Source organism: Callithrix jacchus, chromosome 7, assembly GCF_049354715.1.
Source record: "Callithrix jacchus isolate 240 chromosome 7, calJac240_pri, whole genome shotgun sequence".
Lineage (NCBI taxonomy): Eukaryota > Metazoa > Chordata > Mammalia > Primates > Cebidae > Callithrix > Callithrix jacchus.
Window position 1 is genome coordinate 75,443,856 of NC_133508.1, and position 23,849 is coordinate 75,467,704.

Genomic DNA, 23,849 nt, shown 5'->3' on the forward strand with positions numbered 1-23,849 from the left:
CTTTTCTCTCTTTTTCCCTTTCTACATTCAGAAGCCCCTTCCTTAAATCCTAAGATCCTTTTGTAGGCAATCCTTGAAACTGATTAATTTAGTGCTGTCTTCTCCTCTATATAAAATTGTTAGACTTTGCTGAGACTTCTCTGTTTCTTCATAGAGTTTTCCTTTTTTTTTTCTTCCTCCAGATGGCTCTTTTTATTAGTTGGCCTATCATAGGGGCAGGTCAATTTGCTGGAGATAGAAAAATGTTGAAAAACACAGCAAACAAGACACAAGCTAAATAAGCAGCGATTGCTATCCAAAACCGTGGATCTTTCAGCAGTGCTTTATCAAAGCAGCTAAACACCGTGTAGCCAATGGACATTCCAGCAAATCCACCTGCAATGTGAGCTGCAAAAGACACCTTTGGAGAAAAGGGGGGGAAATGGAAATAAGTGAAGACAATAATAATTGTGTATTTCAGTTGTGTCTCTCTTATTCAAATATAAACACCACCACAGTCAAACAAGAGTCTTAAAGGTCTAGAGAACTAGGGGGTAAGGCAAAAGAGACACAAAACTTCATATGCACAGAGAGAAGGAGATACTCTGAAACATACAAAGCTAAAAAATGTACCCATTCTCTGAGTACAAAAGGCAGAGAAATTGTTTCTCATTCTTGATCATCATTGTATTTAAAATAATTCTATATAATACCAACTAAGAGAATAGTTGAGTTTCCTTGAAGGATCTCTGTAGCAGCATAAACTGATCCCACATACATGGGATGTCATAATTAAAACAAAAGTAATAATATACACACAAACACCCAAACAGAAACTACCCAATTCAAAGACAAATCCCGGCAAAACTGGAAATTTTTGTCAATTTTCTTTATTATGCATTTAATTTCCCAAATTTTCATCGTTGTTTTCCAATCTGCTTGTTTGTTTTGTTTTTTGAAATGGGGTCTCCACTCTGTCGCCCACACTGGAATGCAATGGCATGATCACAGCTCACTGCAGACTCGACCTCTGGGACTCAAGCAATCCTCCCATCTCAGCTCCCCAAGTAGCTGGGACTACAGGCACATGCCATCATGCCTGGCTAAACCAATCTGCTTTTTATTCTATGTGGACAGGAAAATCCATTCTCTTCTGTTTTGGAATAGCTACCAGTATGGCAGGTGCGGTGAAGAAGAACCAGTGATCAAGGCTATGAGAGAGTTAAGCTGAAGAACAATACAAAAGTCTGATTTCCTTAAAAATTGTCTTCACTTCCAAATGGAAATTTGGCTGTCCTAAATCACAGTGCTGTAACCCCTATTTGGTAACCCTTTTTGACAGTAAACAAATTTCTATTTTTAAAAAGAAAGAAACTGAACTCACCGGAGACCCATTTTCAGGAACAAAGAACCTTCTATAGAGAGCAAATCCGATGTCCAACACAACTAGAAGGAAAAACACCCTGATAAAGGCTCCGAATGTCCACAATAGTACACCAAATGCTTTTGGTTCCCCTCTAATCATAACAATACTAGCTATCATTTATTGAGACTTACTCTGTCCCAGGTGCTATTCTAAACGCTCTTTTAAGTCATTAATCCTCATGATGATCTTATGAAGTAGGAACCATCATTATTCAATTTTACGGATTTATTCATCCAACAAGCATTCATTGTCCTCTATGTGTCTGGCATATTCTGGGTGGTAGAGAGGCAGCAACAGACAGATCTGACAACCCCACCTCATAGAGCTGACAGTAAAACAGTATGTCAAATGGTGCTAAGTGCTGTGGAGAAAATACAAAGAGAGGAAGAAGAACTGAGGATGCCAGATGTTGCGTGTGATTTTCAATAGGGGTGTCAAGGATGATCTCTCTGAGAATACGACACTGGACAGAGGTAAAGGTACAAGTCATGCTGCTATTTGACACAAGAGTGTTTCAGAGAGAGGGAAAAGTCCCTAAGCAGGAATGTGCCTGGGTGTGTTTGAGGAATACCAAAGCAGTTGAGCTGGCTGGATCAGTGGTTTTCACAGTAGCTTTTACCAAGACCAGCAGCATCAGCTTCACCTGGAAACTTACTAGAAATGAAAACTCTTAGACCCACCCCAGACCTATTGAACCAGAAACATTGAGGGTGGAACTCAGCTTTCTGTGGAGTTAGGTCTTTGTTTTTGTTTTCAGAAGGTGAGTTGTACACTCCTTAGCAGATTCCAACTTCCGTGACTGTTTTCCAACCACCAACTGTGGTCAAGCTGTTGTTTCCAACAACTTCTTTGTTTTAACAAGACCTCCAGGTGATTCTGGACTAGAGTTAGGAATAAGGTTGTGGATGATGAGATCAGACAAGTAGCAGGGGACAGCTTATGTAGGGTCTGCATGGACCACTGTAAGGACTTCAACTTCTAATCTGAGTGACAGGAAGTCTTTGAAAGCTCTTGAGCACAGGAGTGACATGATACAGTTTCTTTGTTTCCTTGTTTGAGACAGGCTCAACTCTGTCGCCCAGGCTGGAGTGCAGTAATGTGATCTTGGCTCACTGCAATCTCTGCCTCCCAGGTTCAAGCAATTCTCAAGCCTCAGCCTCCTGATTAGTTGGGATTACAGGCATGCACCACCACACCTGGCTAACTTTTGTACTTTTAGTAGAGACAGGGGTTTCACCATGTTGTTCAGGCTGGTCTTGAACTCCTGACCTCAGATGATCCACCCACCTCGGCTTCCCAAGTGCTGGGATTACAGGCTTGAGTAACCACTCTGGTGGTTTTTAAAAGATCATTCTAGCTGCAGTATAGAAAGCAGACTACAAGGAAGCAAGAACAGGAACTGGAAGAGCAGCTGGAAAAGTACTATTATAACAATCGAAGTGAAGAAGGATGGTGACATTTTATACATAGAGAAGCCAAGACACCAAGGCTCTACTCTCAGCCACCACACTAATTGCCTGTAATTACCATCAGGAATTGTGAAGGTGTCAGTCCATGAAAGGAAATGATTCCATATTCTCCAATAAAACTGTGAGGGCCAGAAGTTAGGTAGTCTTCAAGTAAGTCAGATCTGTGCTGCAAAAGGAGCTTCCAGCTTCTTGGCCTAGAAGAACTCTGCCCTATATGTTAGTGCTTAGAAACATCTCTTGCAGATATCACATTCCTCACCCATCCCCTAATTCCCTGTGCTCTACTTAGTGAGCCACTGTGTCCTAGGAGATGAAAAGACCTAGTCCTTGCCTTTGGGAAAATAGCATCGGGACATGTGCTCTGACTAGATTCCCTTTCAATACTGTATTGACTGATGTTGAAGTCACTGGACAGAAATTGAGGTCGAGAAAGTATTCAATATTCCTTTAACTGTAAATGACTATTCCACAAAGTGCTAGATTAATGAGGCTATATCATATTTTCAATCATCATTTGCATTTCCTGGTTGACATAAATAACATACCCATGGGACTAGGAAAGTATTTTTTAAAAACACTGCCTTGGCTGGGCGTGGCAGCTCACACCTGTAATTCCAGCATTTTGTGAGGCGGAGGCAGACAGATCACGAGGTCAGGGGTTCGAGACCAGCCTGGTCAACACGGTGAAACCCCATCTCTACTAAAAATACAAAAGTTAGCTGGGCGTGGTGGCAGGTGGCTGAGGCAGGAGAATCGCTTGAACCCGGGTGGCAGAGGTTACAGTGAGCCAAGATCACATCTTGCACTCCAGCCTGGGCCGCAAGAATGAAACTCCATCTCAAACAAACAAACAAAAAAAAACTACCACATAACTGGAAAAGTTTACTTTGGTTTAGTCTTCAGCAATTGGAGACCTCCTCTCAGAAAGTCTTTGTAACCATTAGTATGTTAATTTCTCCAACCAGTTTCTCTCCATCTTACCGTCTTCCTAGATCTGACTTTGGCTCTTTCCTCTTTTTGCTTCCTAGGGGACTTTTCTTCCAGGCTACTGCAGCCTCTAAAGTGAGACATGTCTTCCCGCCTGAAAAGCAGCCCTTATTCCAAGAAGCCAAACCACTGTCCTAATTAAAAATTTGACATTTACTTTAAAAGAGTTCCCTTCATATGGATTTTTTTCTTTTTTTTAAGACAACCTCACTCTGCCACCCAGTGAGACTAGAGTACAGTGGCTCACTGCAGCCTCAAGCTCCGAGGCTCAAGCAAATTCTCCCATCTCAGCCGCCTAAGTAGCTGGAACCACAGGCCCACACCACAACCCCTGGCCAATTTTTTTGTAGAGACAGAGTCTCCCTATGTTGCCCAGGCTGGTCTCAAACATAATGCTTGATGAAGCAATGTTTTTTAGGCCAATTGCCATTCACAATTAAGAAGATTTACCACTTGGCTGGGCGAGGTGGCTGACGCCTGCAATCCCATCACTTCGGGAGGCTGAGGCAAGTGGATCACCTGAGGTCAGGAGTTCAAGACCAGCCTGACCAATATGGTGAAACCCCATCTCTACTAAAAATACAAAAATTAGCCGGGCCTCATGGCCTGTGCCTGTAGACAGGAGAGGCTGAGACAGGAGAATTGCTTGACCCCAAGAGGCAGAGGTTGCAGTGAGCTGAAATCGCGCCACTGCACTCCAACCTGGGTGACAGAGCAAGGCTCAGTCTCAAAAAAAAAAAAAAAGGGAATTATTTTATTTCAGAGTGAAATATTAGTGTTCTTACAATTAAATGCTCAACAAACTGAAGAGTCCCTTATCAACAGACATAGTTGCCTCTGTTCCTGTAATGGAGACAATTGAACCCTTGATACAAATTGCAAAATCCTGTTTTCTTACTATTTGGACAGCCAGCATCTTAGGCTTTCTCAGGTATAACCTCTACCTTGGCTTTCAGGTCTGACCCCATGGTCTGTCATTCTTCCGCAGCCCTTCAAGTGGAGGAACTTCAGCTGGAGCAGGTCTGTCAACTCCAGTTACCACCCCCACCTTTGCTCCTGTTTTCCTCTACGCCCTACAGCTTGCTGTCATCTGGAATCTACTTTTACTCTCAGACTCAGCTGCACTTCCATCCCCTCTCCAGACAGCATTATTCCTAACCTCCCTGAGCATGTAATTCTACAATTCTTGGAGATTTCAAAAGCCACATTAGTCACCCTCCTAGTCTGGGCTTCTTGAACGGTTATCCCCTCACCCCCCAACTCTCTCTCTTTAATCCTCAACTGTCACGCAATACTTATATCCTGGATCTGTTTTGTTTTGTTTTGTTCTGTTTGTTTTTTGAGATGGAGTCTTGCTCTGTCGCCAGGCTGGAGTGCAGTGGCATGATCTAGGCTCACTGCAACCTCCACCTCCTGGTTTCAAGCGATTCCCCTGCCTCAGCCTCCCAAGTGACTGGGACTACCGGTGCGCACCACCACACCCGACTAATTTTTGTATTTCAGTAGAGACTGGGTTTCACCATGTTGGCCAGGATGGTGTCAATATCCTGACCTCATGATCCACCCACCTGAGCCTCCCAAAAGTGCTGGGATTACAGGTGTGAGCCACCGTGCACAGCCAGGTTTTTTTTTTTTTTAATCTGAAAATTTAGAAATATCAGTGGTTTCCAAGTTTTTATACTGCAGACAAAATCACATACAGCTTCCAATATATGAAAAAGTCCAGTATATAAAACCTAAGTGAAGCTATTGTGGTTCCGGTAGCGGGGGTGCCTGAGGCTCTATCCTCTTGGCTTCCCCACTCCAAAATAATACAAAAAGCAAAAATACATCACATAGGCATGTCTAAGAACCACCCATGAGAGTCCGTAGAACTCTTTTGTTTACTTCTTTCTGCTTAGTGCTGTGAAGCGGACACTTTTTTCTAACTGTAGGACAGCAGTCATTCTCCGTGTTAGTGTCTGGAAAAGGAGGAAAGGCCTTCTGAAGGCTAAACCAATAAAATTGTGAAAATATTTTGAACGTTGATTATGCAAAATAGGTCATTCTTGTCATAGCCAACTAAATCAGAGTCGACAGGCGACAAAAGCACTCAGGCACATAGCACTGCTCCCACAGTTGAATTCTCCATCAGCCCAGCTGCTGAAACTATCTGCTCTAACCTTAAGACTAGTTTCACCCAATAGCTGCTGAAACAAACTGAGTCTAAGAATCAGGTCTAAACAGCACAAGTCTAAGACTGGTTCTCCCCACCACCATCACTCACCAACCAGATCCCAAAGGTGTCTTTAGTACCAATGAGCTCTCTTTCAAAATAACATTAACATTTCTCTTTCTAAGGAAACCCCCAGCCTTTTCTTTTGTTCTTCAGACATACCGTAGACCTCCCAGGTCTGTGTGTATACCCCAAATTGCAATTCTGTGATTCCCAAATAAAATGCTTAGACATTCGTCTCTGCATTTCATTTTGACCTCGACAGTATGACGTGTTCACAAAACACACTTACTGATAAGGATGATGATCAGCAGTCTGAAAATTCCAAAGGCAGGAATCATTTCTCGAAAATTCTTGCAAAGAGATAAATAATAATCATATAAGCTATGAGTGGGCAAAAGAAACCTCAACTCTACTCTCTCTTCATCTGCTCTTCATTTGAAATAATCTCCCAGGGTCAAATATTTGTGAAACAAAGCATGAGTGTCACAGCCGAGTTTTCAAATGTATTTGGGAAGTACAGTGCACGTGGGAGAATAAAATGCCAAGGTATTTAATTTCATGATGTAATGATGCAATTTTGCTAGCCAGAAATAATCTAAATAAAAGTGACATAAAATCAACACTTAACATGTCAGTAAATAGATAGATGCTATTAAACTAAGTTTGATGAAATATTCCTAAGATTTTTGATCAATATTCATTTGATATTTCTTCATCCTCTTTCCCAGTAGTATTTAGCAAAGACTTAACTGAGATTTGAGTCTTATCTTAATTTTTTGAAGTAATTTCAAAAATATTGAAAATATTGGTCAAAAATTATTGCGGGGTTTTTTGTGGGGAGTGTATTGGGAGGTTCTCAGGGGGAGGTAGAAGACAGGGTCTCACTGTGTCACCCAGGTTGGAGTGCAGTGGTGCAATCTATAGCTCACTACAGCCTCAAACTCCTGGGCTCAAGCCCTCATCCTGTCTTAGACTCCTGAGTAGCTGGGACTACAGGTGCACACCAACACACCTGGCTCACTGTTGGATTAGAGCTTTGGGTCCCTATGTGTCACTACAAACTGCTGAGTCAGACACATCTACTATAATTTATCGAATTACTTCTCCCTTCCCTTTCAAATTAGTAATTCTCTTCCCAAGGAGAAAAGATGCTGAAATAGGCATGTTTATTCAAAATCAATTATTTTCAAACTCTTATGACCATGAAAGAAATAATTTACATAACAACCCAGTACATACATAAATCAAACAATAACACTGGCTTTTTTTTAACTTGGGTTTAATTTTTGGCTGCAATTCCTTATAGTTAGTCTACAACCACTAATGGGTTGCAATCCAAAGTTGTAAAAACCACTTTTCTAAGTGATTTCTATATTTGGACCGGTTTTATAATTGCTTTACACTTTTCTTCCTAGAATTTTTTCCTTTTTTTGAGACCAAGTCTCACTCTATCGCCAGGCTGGAGTGCAGTGACATGATCTCGGCTCACTGCAACCTCCACCTTCCAGATTCTAGCAATTCTCCTGTCTCAGCCTACTGAGTAGCTGGGATTATAGGTGTGTGCCACGATGCCCAGCTAATTTTTGTATTTTTAGTAGAGATGGGGTTTCACCATGTGGGCCCGGATGGTCTCAATCTCTTGACCTCGTGATCCGCCCACCTCAGCCTCCCAAAGTGCTGGGATTACAGGCATGAGCCACCTCACCTGGGCTCTTTCTAGAATTTTTTGTTTTGACATGCAGTTTCACTCTTGTTGCCCAAGCTGGAGTACAATGGTGCAATCTCAGCTCACTGCAATCTCCGCCTCCCAGGTTCAAGCAATTCTCCTGCCTCAGCCTCCCAAGTAGCTGGGATTACAGGTGCACGCCACCATTCTCAGCTAATTTTTTGTATTTTTAGTAGAACAGGGTTTCACCATGTTAGCCAGGCTGGGCTCAAACTCCTGACCTCAGGTGATTCACCCACATCGGCCTCCCAAAGTGCTGGGATTACAGGCTTGAGCCACTGCACCTGGCCCCTAGAATATTTTTAAAGCATACCTATGGTTCCCAAGGAAAAAAAAAAAGCATACCTAAATGGCAAAAGGACTAATAACTAGTCAGGATTTTTTAACCTGTTTTTAAAAGTGATTGGCCCTCTTACATATTATCATGGGAATGCAAGACTATATGATAACCTTGGAAGGCAATTTGGTATGTACTTTTTTTTTTTTTTTGAGACAGAATCTCGTTCTGTTATCCAGACTGGAGTGTAGTGGCTCAATCTTGGCTCACTACAATCTCTGTCACCTGGATTCAAGCAATTCTCCTGCCTCAGCCTCCCAAGTAGCTGGGACTACAGGCATGTCCCACCACACCTGGCTAATTTTTGTATTTTTAGTAGAGATGGGGTTTCACCATGTTGGCCAGGATGGTCTCCATGTCTTGACCTCATGATCTGCCCACCTTGGCCTCCCAAAGTGCTGGGATTATAGGCATGAGCCACAATGCCCCGCCTAGAAATTTATCCTACAAAAAGAAAATTACACAAATGCAAAAAGATAAATGTAAAAGAGCATTTCTTATAGCATTACTTCTAAACATGAAAAGCAGGAATCACCCCCAAATTTTTTCAATGAAAGATTCGTTAAATAAATCATGGAGCATCTATACAGAGGATACTAGGGAGCATCTGCTAAGCAGGGAGGATTTCTAAGCAATGACATGGGTAGATGGTCAGGGTGCTTTATGATAAAATGCAGAACAATATAAGGGTGATGTCATTTTTATAATATTAACATTGGTAGGATTTTGAATACATGTAGAAAAGGTTGGGGCTGCTCTGCCTATGAAGTAGCCATTCTTTTATTCCTTTACTTGCTTAATAAATTTGCTTTCCTTTGAGAAAAAAAAGGTCTGAAAAAAATATATATGTAAAACTGTCAACAAGCTCTTTCACCACCCACTAGTTAACAGATATATGAGGACCTTAACTTTCTATTTTTTTTATTTAAAATGTTATTTCATACTCATCACTGTTGAAATCAGAAAAAAAATGATAAAAATATGAAAGGAAGCTAGGTGCAGAGGCTCACACCTGTAATCCCAGCACTTTGGGAGGCCAACGTGGGCAGATCACTTGAGCCCTGGAGTTCGAGACCAGCCTGGGCAACATGGCAAAACCCTGGCTCTACAAACAATACAAACATTAGTCATCCCATGCCTGTAGTCTCAGCTATTCGGGAGGTTGAGGTGGGAGGATTACTTGAGCCCAGGAGGCAGAAGTGCAGTGACTCGGTATCACACCATTGCACTCCAGCCTGGGCGATGGTGTAATACTCCATCTCAAAAAAAAAGAAAGAAAGAAAAGAAAGCGGCCAGGTGCAGGGGCTCATGCCTGTCATCCCAACACTTTGGGAGGCTTAGGCAGGCAGATGATGAGGTCAGGAGTTGGAGTCCAGCCTGACCAACATGGTGAAACTCTGTCTCTACTAAAAATACAAAAATTAGTTGGGCATGGTGGCACATGCCTATAGTCCCAGCTATTCAGGAGGCTGAGGCAGGAGAATCTCTTGAATGTGGGAGGCAGAGGTGTGAGCTGAGATTGCACCACTGCACTCCAGCCTGGGTGACAGAGTAAGACTCCATCTCAAAAAAAAAAAAAAGGAAAGGAAAGGAAATAAAATGGCATTGCCATACAATTCTCAGAAAAATGAGTGTTCAGTAAATATTGATAAATGTAGTTGAACCAAAGAACAGTTACTGTTTTCTGTTTTTTTAAGAGACCCATGAACTCCATCCCCCTGGTTCTTACCACCAGAACATTCATAAAATAGCCTCCCATCAGAGCATAGACTCCTCCTGAAGCTCCCACCAGGTATCTGAGTGGGTCAAAGATGGAGCTGGCAAGGGACCCTAAAGAAATAAAACACAAAGGATCAGACATGACTACAGGGATCAGAAGATAAATCTTTCTAATCTAAGGTAGACATTTGGGAAGTTTGGTCTATTATCATATTAGCAAGCAACAGATCTATTTTGCCCATTTCATATAGCTGTATATGCTACCTACCAGTGTTTCTGAAAACACTGAATGTTCATTAGAACAGCTACATAACAGTGACAATGGCAGAACTGTCTGGAGCCAGAATTACCAGCAGTATGACTTGAGGAAGTTACTTAACTCCTCTATGTCTCAGTTTCCCTACCTGCAAAATGGGGCTATTAATAGAACTTAATTCAATGGATTTTCAGGGTAAGTAAATGCATCGATGTGTGTGTGTGCTTAGAACACTGCCTGACGTGTATTATATATTTGTTAGCTATTAGGTTGGTGCAAAAGTAATTGTGGTTTTGACACTACTTTTAAGGGGAAAACTGTAATTATTTTTGCATCAACCTAATATTATTATAAAATATCCTACGTTTAGTCAAAATACCTGAGACAATCCAATACTTTATTATCTAATGGCTGTCTTTCTCAATGAGCTGTAATGTGGCCTCAGAATCCTTCTCAACATACCATCTAGTCAGATTCCCCAAGCAAGATGAATCCTATTTGCTAACCTAATCCTAGATTTACTGGACCAAAACAAGACTTTACAAACCACCTTATGCTAAGACTAAAATATTCTCTCTATACCACTTAGTTCTAGTACTTGGTCTATTCCTTTCAAGGCCCTCCTTCATTTCCTTAGTGTATAATACATTACAATACCTACTTTGTGCAAGAAAAAGTCTCTGTCCTTAGTAATTTTACAAAAAAATGAGCAAACAACTATTATAAATGCAGAATATAACAACTACTATGACAAAAATAAATTTATTGTAGAAGTACTTAGGAAGGAATGATTTTCTCAACAGAAGGGTGGAGTCCTTGCTACTCTGAGGAGGAGGAGACAGCATTTTGATTAAACTTTGAAGAATCTTCAAGATTGGCCAGACATGGTGGCTCACTCCTGTAATCCCAGCACTTTCTGAGGCTCAGGAAGGAGGATTGCTTGAGGGCAGGAAGCCAAGAGTCTGAGATCAACCTGGTCAACAGAGTGAGACCTGTCTCCAAAAATATAAAAAAAATATTAGCCAAGCATGGTGGTACGTGCCTCTGGTCCTGCCTTCTCAAGAGGCTGAGCTGGTAGGATCACTTGAGCCCAGGAGTTTGAGGCTGCACTGAGCTATTATCATGCCACTGCATTCCAGTCTGGGTGACAGAGCAAGACCCCCCACCTCCTTTCCACCCCCACATACAAAAGGATTGGATAAGAAAAACAAAAGAAAGGAAGGTATTCAGGACTTAGAGAACTGGAAAAGCAATGGCATGGAAAAAGGTTTATGGATAACTGAAGATCAGTGAGAAGTAGTCTGGTAGGCTGAGCACGGTGGCTCTCGTGCCTGTAATCCTAGCACTTTGGGAGGCCAAGGCAGGTGAATTGCCCAAGCTCAGGAGTTCAAGACCAGCCTGGGCGACATGTGAAACCCTGTCTCTACTAAAAATACAAAAATTAGCCAGGAATGGCGGCAGGCACCTGTGATCTCAGCTACTGGGGAGGCTGAGGCAGGAGAATCACTTGAACCCAGGAGGCAAAGGTTGCAGTCAGCTGAGATCATGCCACTATACTCCAGCCTGGGTGACAAGAGTGAGACTCCATCTCAAAAACAAGAAAAAAATTAAAAATACAAAAAATTAGCCAGGCATGGTAGCATGTGCCTGTAATCCGAACTACTGGGGAGGCTGAGACACAAAAATCCCTTGAACCCAGAAGGCAGAGATTGCAGTGAGCCAAGATCGCACCACTGCACTCCACCCAGGTGACAGAACAAGACTCTGTCTCAAAAGAAAAGAAGTAGTCCAGAGCAACTTAGAGCATCAATTCTCAAATGCTAACCTATAGCCTAGGGCTGAGGTGACTGACTGTATCATAATCATATGATAAATTTATTTTTAAAATAGATACAAATGTCTACTTCTGATCACGATAAGGTAACAGGAAAAGGATTTGCTGTCTTGTGCAAAAAAGCCAAAAGCACTGGACAATATATATGAAAGAATGGTCTTGAAGACACTAAATATCCGAAAACAAAATGAGTAAATCATTTAGAGACAGGGAATCAGTTATAAATAGATTGAATCAGTTAGCAATAGAGTTATCAATGGAGTTATCTGACTGTTGACATACTACCTTGAGGGAGATTACAGAATACAATGCATGAAGCGGGAACCCAGGCAGATCTCAGCAAACTTTAAGTTGATGAGTTGAAGTTTAGAGTCCAGCTAGATCTGGGTCACTAGAGTTTATAAGACAGGGTACCAGAGAATAGATTGCTGCACACAGAAGACTCCAGAAAGGAGCATGGGAGGAAATTACCCAAGCCAAGGAGAGAACCACCAAAAATGAAATGGGAAGACTACCTGTTGCTTACACAGCACCAGAGAGCCTAAGTAACATTCTGTTCTGGAAAACTCTTTTGTTTCCACACATCATAAGTCTGGGCATTTACTACATGTAAGTTACACCTCAATCTTAAAATGTATCAGTACACTAGACACTGCAGAGGGACAGGGCTCCACCACCACGTACTCACTGTCCTTGAAACAGAAGCTCAAGTATGAAGTAGCCTTCTGTGACTAAGCTTATTTCCCCTCCTTTCTGACTTCTAGGAATGATCCTTGTTCTGAATGAGATTTGAGGTAATGTAGGAAACTACTCTCAATACATAATTTTTGTATGTATTGAGACAGAGTCTTGCCCATGCTGGAGCACAGTCCTGCAATCTCAGCTCAGCCTCCTGAGCAGCTGGGACTATAGACATGTACCACCACGCCTGGCTAATTTTTATTTTATTTTATTTTTTCTAGCAGAGATGGCGTTTCACCATATTAGCCAAGATGGTCTCAATCTCCTGACCTCGTGATCCGCCCACCTCAGCCTCTGAAAGTGCTGATCAGAGTCATGAGCCACTGCACCCAGCCTCAATACAGAATTTTTAAGTTGGTGAAGAAATTGGAAAGAAGGGAAATCCCAGTAGGAAAATCAAGTGTGATCAGGATGAAGTTAGCCCGAAAAGGAAGTGCAGCAAGGCCCAGGCACCCCCAGAGAAGGGACTCAGACAGCAGACTCTGGCCCTTCCAGTTCTCCTCTGGGTCTACCTCAGTCCTGCAAGCTCATGGACAGGGTGTTAATGATGGAGGCAAAACCATGGTCCTCACTGCCCTTCCTAGGGCAGGAGGGCCCTAAAGACTGATAAGCCAAATCCAGGGCCACCCTCCGCTGCTTCTCTGCCCTGCGACTTTTCTCTAGGTCCTCTCCTCCAAGCAATGTGGGAGTGTGTACTGGAAAACTCCATAATCAGTGGGGCATTGTTTTGAGTACACCAAAGGGTGCAGTCATGGGAATAATTCGCACCTTACCAAAAATAATTAAACTGCTTTCAAGTAACATAACTAAGTTACAGAACAAATCTAAAAAGTATTTATAGCTGGGCACGGTGGCTCATGCCTGTAATCCCAGCACTTTGGAAAGCCAAGGCAGGCAAATCGCTTGAGGTCAGGAGTTCGAGACCAGCCTGGCCAACATGGTGAAACCCCGTCTCTACTAAAATACAAAAAATTAGCCAGGCATGGTGGCACACGCCTGTAATTCCAGCTACCAGGGAGACTGAGGCAGAATTGCTTGAAGCCAGGTGCCGGGGGGTTGCAGTGAGCCGGCATCACACCATTGCACTCCAGCCTGGGTGACAGAGGGAGAATCTATCAAAAAAAAATACTTAATATTTTGCCTAAAATTAAAGGAACAGGAACTTCTGGTGGAGACATAAAATGGTATTACTTTGCTACCATATGACCTACCAATTCCATTCCTAGGTATATACCCAAGAGAAATGAAACCATATATCCACATGAAATCTTGTAAACAAAAAAATCTTTTTTAAAAGATCTTGTAAACAAATGTTCATACCCGTGTTATAAATAATAGCCAAAAAGCAGAAACAACCCAAATGTCCATCAACTGACAAACGAATTAAGAAAATGTCATCTATCCACCAAATGGAATATTATCTAGCCATAAAAAGGAATAAAGTATGAAACATGCTACAACATGGATGAACATTGCAAACATTATGCTAAGTGAAAATAACCAGTCACAAAGACCACATTATGATTCCATTTACATGAACTGTCCAGACTGTGCAAATCTATAGAGACAGAGGTAGGTTAGGGGCTTCCTAGAACTGAAGCAGGGTTGTAGGGTGTGGAATGGGAGATGACTGTTAATGGATACATTGTTTCTCTGGAGGATAAAAATATCCTAAAATCAGATTGTGAGGATGAGTTCACAACCTGGTAAATCAACTAAAAAATTGAATTCTACACTTTAAATGGGTGCATTGTATATCTGATTATATCTCAGTGAAGCCAGCAAAAAGTTTGTCAGTTTCTTAAAAGTTAAACATCCTCTACCATTGGATCAAGCCATTCCATTCTTAGGTATTTTCCCAAAAGAAATGAAAACATTTGTCCACACAAGGACTTGCACACAAATGTTCATAGCAGCTTCATTTGTAACCGCCTCCAACTGGAAACAACCCAAATTTCTACCACTGGGAGAATGGATAAATACAATATGGTATATCCCCACAATCAAATACTACGCAGCAATTAAATGAATCAACTCTTGATACACACCACAACATGGATATATCTCAAAATAATTATCCTGAGTGAAAGAAACCAGATAATGAAGAGTACATACTCTACTTATATAAAATTCTGGAAAATACAAACTAATCTATAATGACAGAAAATAGACCGATAGTTGAGGGGGAAGGTAGTGGAGGGTGGGAGATGGAGGGATTCCAAAGGGTCACAAGGAAACTTTTTTGGGGGTCCAGGATTATGATGTTACAGTTTCATGGTTATATGCACATATCAAAGCTTATCAAATTGTGTACTTTAAATGTGTACACTTTATTATACATCTACAGTTTAATGTACATACATCATTAAACAGAAAAAAAAATACAGATCCCAATGCCATATCAAGAGAGATTCTGATTCAGTAGACCAGGGCGGGATCTGTTAGCAATAGCTGTGACAGGGTCTCCGGGAGATTCTGACCATCAGTCAGATTGGGGAACAGTGGGCTGGAGTGCAGACCTGTATGCCTCGATCTTTCTTGTGCATTCAAGTCACCTGTGCATTTGCTAAAATGGCAAATTCTGATTAGTAGGTTGGGTGTGGAATCCAATATTCTGCATTTTAACATACTCTCAGGTGATACCGATGCTGCTAATCAGTAGACCACACTTTGCCAGAAGCAAGAGTGAGAAAATCAGAATTACATATGAAGGATTCTAGAAAAAAAGCAAAGGCTGTGCACAGTGGCTCATGCCTATAATCCCAGCAGTTTGGGAGGCCACAGTGGGCAGATCACCTGAGGTCAGGAGTTCAAGACAAGCCTGACCAACATGGTGAAACCCCATCTCGACTAAAAAAACAAAAGTAGCCAGATGTGGTAGCACATACGGTAATTCCAGCTACTCGAGAGGCTGAGGCAGAATCACTTGAACCTGGGAGGCGGAGGTTGCAGTGAGCCAAGATTGTGCCATTGCACTCCACCCTGGGTGACAGAGTGAAACTCTATGTCAAAAAAAGAAAAAAAAGAAAAGCAAGAAAGGCAATGAGGTCAGGTAGTAGAGGGTAATGAAGAATATCTTTGGATATTTTGGATTTTTTTTTTTTTTTGCCACTGTAAACTTTTCAGGTGTTTCAGGAAGGTGACCCAGTCAGCAGTGTGAAGGATAGAATGAAAGGGCAGGGGAATACCTGCCAAGAAGCTGTTGCAAAAATAGGTAGAGGATGTGAACAGGTTGTTCACTTTCTCCCTTTGCTCTGTGCTCTGAACTGGGGCAGGGCTAAATACCACAGGTTGAAATCAAGCTGTGGGGGAATCAGGGGAATAGATGCTGGAGCCAGGCAAGACCTGGCCATTGAAAAGTCTTTCAAGGGCAGAAAAAAACTGGATGTGTGCAAAAATAGACGAAGATGGAAAACCAGGATCCAAATAAGCAGAAGGGAAGTAAGATGGGAAGCGACTTCACTAAGACTTGCCAGTCCTATCTGTTTAACGTGTCTCATGACTGCGTCTTGCTCTTGATCCCCACTGCCGCTGTTCCCTGCAAGATCACAGTCCCTCACTGGGACTCTCGGTTCTAGAAGGATGACAAGTGTTTGATCAGTAAAATAATTTTGGGGATTGTTTTATATCCCACTACAATGGGTTGAATTATGTCCCTGAAAAAGATATGTTAGAATCTTTAAAGGATGAGACATACTGATTAAATATTTTTTTTTAGTTTTTAGTTTTTAGATACAGAGTCTCATTCTGTTGCCCAGGCTGGAGTGCAGTGACACGATCTTGGCTCACTGCAACCTCTGCCTCTCAGGTTCAAGTGATTCTCCTGTTTCAGCCTCTGAGTAGTTGGAATTATAGGTGTCCACCACCATGCCCCCACACCCAGGTAATTTTTGTATTTTTAGTAGAGATGGGGATTCACCATGATGGCCAGGCTGGTGCCGAACTCCTGACCTCAGGTGATTCACCCGCCTCAGCCTTCCAAAGTGCTGGGATTACAGGCATGAGCCACTGAATCTGATCTGATTAAATGATATTTTTAATTATTTTTACTTTATTCGTGGTATAAAAAATATTTTAATGAGTAGTAGCATTAAATAAACTTAATTATTTTTAAAAATCTTTGTTAAATATTATGACACAGAAATACAAAGATGTAAGCCAAGCACTGTGGCATGTGCCTCTAGTCCCAGCTATTTGGGAGGCTGAGGCAGGAGGACTGCTTGAGCCCAGGAGTTAGAAACCAGCCTGGGAAACATAGCAAGACCCCATCTCTATAAATTAATTAATTAATATAAAATGCAGAGATGTAATTTTAAAATCAGTTTGGGGGGGCTTTTTTTTTTTTGAGACAAAGTCTCACTCCATTGCCCAGGCTGGACTGCAGTGGCACTGTCTTGGCTCACTACAACATCCATCTCCCAGGCTCAAGTAATTCTCATGCCTCAGCCTCTCAAACAGCTGGGATTACAGGTGCATACCGCCACACCCAGCTAATATTTGTATTTTTTGCAGAGACAAAAATGGGGTTTCACTACACTGGCCAGGCTAGTCTCAAACTCCTGGCCTCAAGTGATCCACCAATGTTGGCCTCCCAAAACGCTAAGATTACAGGAATGAGCCACCGCACCCAACCAAATATAGTTATTTTCTATAGAAAATTTGCTCCTAGGCTGGGCATGGTGGCTCACCCCTGTAATTCCAGCACTTTGGGAGGCCAAGACAGGCAGATCACCTGAGGTCAGGAGTTTGAGACCAGCCTGGCCAACATGGTGAAACCCCATCTCTACTAAAAATACAAAAAAACTAGACAGACATGGTGGCACACGCCTGTAATCCCAGCTACTCGAGAGGCCGAGGTTGGAGAATTTCTTGAACCTGAGAAGAGGTTGCAGTGAGCCAAGAATGCACCATTGCACTCCAGCGTAGGCAGCTAAGTGAGACTCCGTCTCAAAAAAGAAAGAAAATTTACTCCTAGGCTGGGTGCAGTGGCTCACACCTGTAATCCCAGGATTTTGGGAGACCAAGGCAGGTGGATCATGAGGTCAGAAGATTGAAACCATCCTGACCAACATGGTGAAACCCTGTTTCTACTAAAAATACAAAAATTAGCCAGTTGTGGTGACATGTGCCTATAGTCTCAGCTACTCAGGAGGCTGAGGCAGGAGAATTGCTTGAACCTGGGAGGTGGAGGTTACAGTGAGCCAAGATCACGCCACTGCACCCCAGCCTGGGCAACAGAGTGAGACTCTGTCTCAAAAAAAGAAAGAAAGAAAAGAAAAGAAAATTTGCTTCTAGTGTCTGCCATAGCTAAAATATTAACTTTTAAAAGTATGTATAGTTTCAAATGCATCAAATGAAGAATTGCATCATTGCCTGGGCTTACGCCAATGATACAAATATTTTCTTGTAACTTGGCTATGAATTCTTGCCTTCCCCAATGCCAATCATTAGTTATTGCAAACTAATCAGGAAGTACTACAATAAAGTTTAAAACCCACTACAACTTTTCACTGAGAAGTTCTAACATAGATTAGGAAATTATTTCCCAGCTTTTTTTTTTTTTTTTTTTTTTTTAGATGGAGTTTCACTCTTGCTGCCCAGGCTGGAGTGCAATGGCATGATCTCGGCTCACGAGCACCTCTGCCTCCCAGGCTCAAGCAATTCTCTTGCCTCAGCCTCCCAAGTAGCTGGGATTACAGGCATGTGCCACCACGCCCAGCTAATTTTGTATTTTTAGTAGAAACAGTGTTCATCCATGTTGGTCAGGCTGGTCTTGAACTCCCAGATTCAGGTGATCCACCTGCCTCTGCCTCCCAAAGTGCTGGGATTACAGACATGAGCCACCACGCCCAGCCTATTTCCCAGCTTTTTAAGTGTGAACTTCTATAAAAGATGGTGCATCATTTTGTTGCAGCAAAATCATATAATGGTGGAATAATTTCCAATTATTAATTTTCAACATGCTCTTTTCGCAGCATGAATATTTGTGGAAAAGCAGTTCTTTTCTCACTTCTTGAGAGAAAAATACTCTCATGTCCTCAAAGGGACATATTTTGTGCTTGTTTTTTCAACCACATCTGTTAGGTAGCATTACTACTGGAAAAATTTTTGTTGTTACAGAAAAATATTCAGGAAATTCTTTTTTAAAAAGAAAAGTGCATGAGCTAATTTAAGTTAACAACTCTTCTAAGTAATTTGCCAAACATAATCAGCAAATCTCTGGGAGATACAAAAGATTTTTGTGATAAATCCTTAACTCAGATGTCCTTTACTCCTTGGAAAGATTATTGCATTTACACAGACTGCAGTAAATCTTACAGCACAAAAGGGGACAATGAGGGCTTTCACTTCCTTTGTGTGGTAGAACTCCCAAACTACCCCCAGGAAACTGCATATATAAAATATATATGTGTGTGTATATATATTTCTTTTCTTTTTTTTTTTTTTTGAGACGGAGTTTCACTCTTGTTACCCAGGCTGGAGTGCAATGGCGCGATCTCGGCTCACCGCAACCTCCACCTCCTGGGTTCAGGCAATTCTCCTGCCTCAGCCTCCTGAGTAGCTGGGATTACAGGCATGCGCCACCATGCCCAGCTAATTTTTGTATCTTTAGTAGAGACGGGGTTTCACCATGTTGACCAGGATGGTCTCGATATCTTGACCTCGTGATCCACCTGCCTCAGCCTCCCAAAGTGCTGGGATTACAGGCTTGAGCCACCGCGCCCGGCCTCTTTTTTTTTTTTTTTTTGAGATGGAGTTTCATTCTGTCTCACCCAGGCTCCAGGCTGGAGTGTAGCAGCATGATCTCGGCTCACTGCAGCCTCCACACCCTGAAGATTCAAGCGATTCTCCTGCCTCGGCCTCCTGAGTAGGTGGGATTACAGGCATGTGCCACCACACCTGGCTAATTTTGTATTTTTAGTAGAGATGGGGTTTCTCCATGTTGGCCAAGCTGGTCTTGAACTCCTGACCCCCGATAATCCACCCATCTCGGCCTCCCAAAGTGCTGGGATTACAGGCTTGAGCCACCACGCCCAGCTGAAACTGCACATATTTCAGTGACACATAAATACCAAAGGGAGTCTTTTGTCAATCTGTGTATTAAATATTACACAGTTATATTAAATATATATATATTTTTTATTTTGAAACTCCATCTCAAAAATATATATATATACATATATATTGAGACAGAGTTTCGCTCTTGTTACCCAGGGCTGGAGTACAATGGCATGATCTCAGCTCACCAAAACCTCCCACTCCTGGGTTCAAGCAATTCTCCTGCCTCAGCCTCCCGAGTAGCTGGGACTACAGGTGCACACCACCTTGCCCAGCTAATTTTTGTATTTTTAGTAGAGACAGGGTTTCACCATGTTGACCAGGATGGTCTCAGTCTCTTGACCTCGTGATCCACCTGCCTCGGCCTCCCAAAGTGCTGGGATTATAGGTGTGAGCCACCATGCCCAGCTAAAAAATGTTTGTTTGTTTTTTGAGACAGAGTCCCGCTCTGTCGCCCAGGCAAGTGCAATCTCAGCTCACTGCAATCTCTGACTCCCGGGTTCAAAGGATTCTCATGCCTCAGCCTCCTGAGTAGCTAGGATTACAGGTACACACCACCATGCCTGGCTAATTTGTATATTTTCAGTAGAAAACCAATTTCACCATATTGGTCAGGCTGGTCTCAAACTCCTGATCTCAAATAATCTGCCCACATCGGCCTCCCAAAGTGCTGGGATTACAATCATTAGCCACCGTGTCCAGACTAATTTATTTTTTGGTAGAGACAGAGTTTTATTATGTTGCCCAGACTAGTCTCGAACTACTGAACTCAAGCAATCCTCCTGCCTCAGCCTCCCAAAGTGCTGGGATTATAGGCATGAGCCACTGTGCCTAGTCTTATTTTTCTTTTTACCATCCATAGGACTTTGCTCGATAGATTTCTTGCTCATTTTTTAGAAATAAATGGATTGGTAAAGAGCACCTACAAAAAATTTACAGTTGGCTGGGTGTGGTGGCTCATGCCTGTAATCCCAGCACTTTGGGAGGCTGAGATAGGCAGATCACTTAAGGCCAGGAGTTTGAGACCAGCCTGGCCAACATGGTGAAATTGTGTCTGTATTAAAAAAAAATTAGCTGGGTGTGGTGCCGCATGCCTGTAATCCCAACTACTCAAACTACTCAGAGGCTAAGGTACATGAATTGCTTGAAACTGGGAGGTGGAGGTTGCAGCAAGCAAAAATTGTACCACTTCACTCCAGCCTGGGTAACAGAGACTCTGTCTCAAGGGAAAAAAAAAAAAAACAAAAAAAACTTACAGCTAACATTACACTTTGTGGCAAAAGACAAATTGCTTTCTGCCTAAGATTGGAAACAAGGCAAGAACATCTGTTCTCTTCAATCCTATTTAACATAGTGCTTGAAGCACTAGCCAGCACAATAAGGCAAGAAAAAGAAACAAAAGACATACAGATTCAAAAGGAAGAAATAAACTCTCTATTTATAGATGACTTGATGATTTGCAGATGACATGGAAAATCCCAAGGAATCTACAACAAAACAAAACAAAATCCCTACAACTAATAAGTGAGTTCAGCAAGGTCACAGGGTATAAGAACAACATGCAGAAATCAATTGTATTTCTATATTCTAGCAATGAACACATGAACACTGAAATTTAAAACAACATTTAGGAGATATAAATAAGAGACATTGTTCATAGATTAAAAGACTTACTATAGAAAAGATATCAGTTCTCCCCAAATTGATGTACAGATTTAAGGCAACTCCTATCAAGATTTCAGCAAGAATTTCTATAGCTATAAACAGAATTATTCTAACACTTATATGGAAAGGGAAAGGAATTAGAACAGCCAAATTTTGAAAATGAAGAATAAAGTAAGAGGAATCATTCTGATTTCAAGACTTATTATATAGCTACAGTAATCAAGCCTATGTAGTATTGGTGGAGGGATACACACAGAAATTGATGGAATAAAAAGAACCCAGAATAGCCCCCACATAACTACAGGCAAATGATTTTTTATAATAGTGCAAAAGCAGTTCATTGAAGGAGGAAAAAATCTTCAGTGAATTGTTCTAGCATATCGCCCAGGCTGGAGTGCAGTGGCATGATCTCAGCTCACTGCAACCTCTGCTTCCCAGGTTCAAGCAATTCTAGTGCCTCAGCCTCCCTGTAGCTGGGATTACAGGCACATGCCACCATGCCCAGCTAATTTTTGTCGTTTTAGTAGAGAGAGGGTTTCACTATGTTGGCCAGGCCAGTCTCAAACTCCTGACCTCATAATCCACCTGCCTCGGCCTCCCAAAGTGCTGGAATTATAGGTGTGAGCCACTGAGCCCGGCCTACTATAACTGGATATCTTTAGGCCAAACAAACAAAAAGAAACTCAAACTCAAAACGGGTTGTATATTTGAAAGCAAAGGCTGGGTGAGGTGGCTCACACCTGTAATCCCAAGCACTTTGGGAGGCCTAGGAGGGCGGATCACCTGAGGTCAGGAGTTCAAGACTAGCCTAGCCAACATGGCAAAACCCATCTCAACTAAAAATACAAAAATTAGCTGGGCATGGTGGTGGGTGCCTGTAATCCCAGCTACTCAGAAGGCTGAAGCCAGATAACCACTTGAACCTGGGAGGCAGAGGTTGCAGTGAGACAAGATCACACCACTGCACTCCAGCCTGGGTGACAAGAGCAGAACACTGTCTCAAAAAAATAAATAAATAAATAAAATTAAAAAGAAAAAAAATAAAGCATAAGGCTTGGAGCAGTGGCTCATGCCTATAATCCCAACACTTTAGGAGGCCAAAGCCAGAGGTTCACTTGAGCCCAGGAGTTTGAGGCTGCAGGCTGCAGTAAGCTATGATTGAGCCACTGCACTCCAGCCTATGCAACCAAGTGAGACCCTGTCTCTAAAAATAAACAAAACAAAGAAATAAATATAAAGCATAAAACTATAACTTTTAGCAGATAACATTGGAAAACCTCTTCAGGACCTAAGGTTCAGTGAAAAGTTTTTAAGACATAACCCCAAAATCACCATTCATAAATGGAAAAATTGGTAAGTTAGACTTCACCAGAATTTAGAATTCATGTTCTGTAAAAGACCTTGGCAAGAAGATAAAAAGACAAGCTACAGACTGGGTGGAAATATTTATAAACTACATATTCAGTTAAGGGCTAGCATCTAGAATATACAAAGAATTCTCAAAATTCAACAGTTAAAAACGTTAACAAATGGGCGAAAAACAGAAGAGGCATTTCACTAAAGAAGATAGACAGAAGGCAGATAAGCACATAAAAAGATACTCAATAATGCATCTCAGAATGTCCCTCCAAATTTGAAAAAAAAGATATTCAACATTATTACCCATTAGGAAAATGCAAATTAAAACCATGATCAGATATCACTACCCACTTAGGAGTGAAATGGGGAAAAGCTCCCTTGCCCTGTCACAGGGCGTGTGATGGGGGTGTGGCTGGCTTCTTCAGTGCCCCACTGCTCAAACCTCTAGGAGAGTATACAGATGGGCAGGCTGCAGGGCTCTGACCCCAGGGCAGCGTCTAGGGGTGAATTTTACAGCTGAAGCCCCAGTGGGCATGTGTTATAGGGTACTTTTTTAGTTTAGCCCTTCCATAGGTGAGTTCTGCTACTCAGCTCAATTAGACTTCTGCCTTATTTCAAGGTCAGAGAGCTTTCTGTATCCCAGGGTTCTTGCCTTGGTGTACCAGAAGAATTAGATCACATGAGGGCTTGGAGAAAGAGTGCAAGATTTTTTGTTTGTTTGTTTTTGAGACAAAGGCTCGCTCTGTCACCAGGCTAGAGTACAGTGGCATGATCTCAGCTCACTGTAACCTCTGCCTCCCGGGTTCAAGCGATTCTCCTGCCTCAGCCTCCCCAGTAGCTGGGACTATTGGTGTGCACTACCACACCCAGCTAATTTTTGTATTTTTAGTAGAGATGGGGTTTCCCCATGTTGGATCAAGACCAGGATGGTCTTCATCTCTTGACCTCATGATCTCCCTGCCTTGACCTCCCAAAGTGCTGGGATTACAGGCATAAGCTACCATGCCCGGCCAAGTAAGTGTAAGGTTTTATTGAATGGAAGTAGCTCTCAGCAGATGGGTTAGCCAGAAGGGT

General features: G+C 42.1%; 1 protein-coding gene and 1 long non-coding RNA gene across 5 annotated transcripts in view; one reads left to right on the forward strand and one right to left on the reverse strand.

The window, feature by feature from the left end:
- Nucleotides 1-6,309, forward strand: part of LOC144576975 (uncharacterized) — a 29,651-nt gene extending 23,342 nt beyond the window's left edge. For both annotated transcript variants that reach the window (XR_013519936.1, XR_013519937.1), the window contains exon 3: nucleotides 183-6,309. This is a non-coding gene — a long non-coding RNA (uncharacterized LOC144576975). The remainder of the gene's footprint in view (nucleotides 1-182) is intronic.
- The window catches only part of RHBDL2 (rhomboid like 2), a 56,442-nt gene continuing 32,619 nt past the window's right edge, over nucleotides 27-23,849 (reverse strand). For all 3 annotated transcript variants that reach the window (XM_017974581.4, XM_054259164.2, XM_078331301.1), the window contains exons 5-8: nucleotides 9,872-9,972; nucleotides 6,369-6,429; nucleotides 1,364-1,425; nucleotides 27-400 (exon numbers count right to left, since the gene is read on the reverse strand). In XM_017974581.4, coding sequence (XP_017830070.1) covers nucleotides 221-400; nucleotides 1,364-1,425; nucleotides 6,369-6,429; nucleotides 9,872-9,972 — 404 coding nt within the window. In that variant the 3' untranslated portion in view covers nucleotides 27-220. The remainder of the gene's footprint in view (nucleotides 401-1,363; nucleotides 1,426-6,368; nucleotides 6,430-9,871; nucleotides 9,973-23,849) is intronic.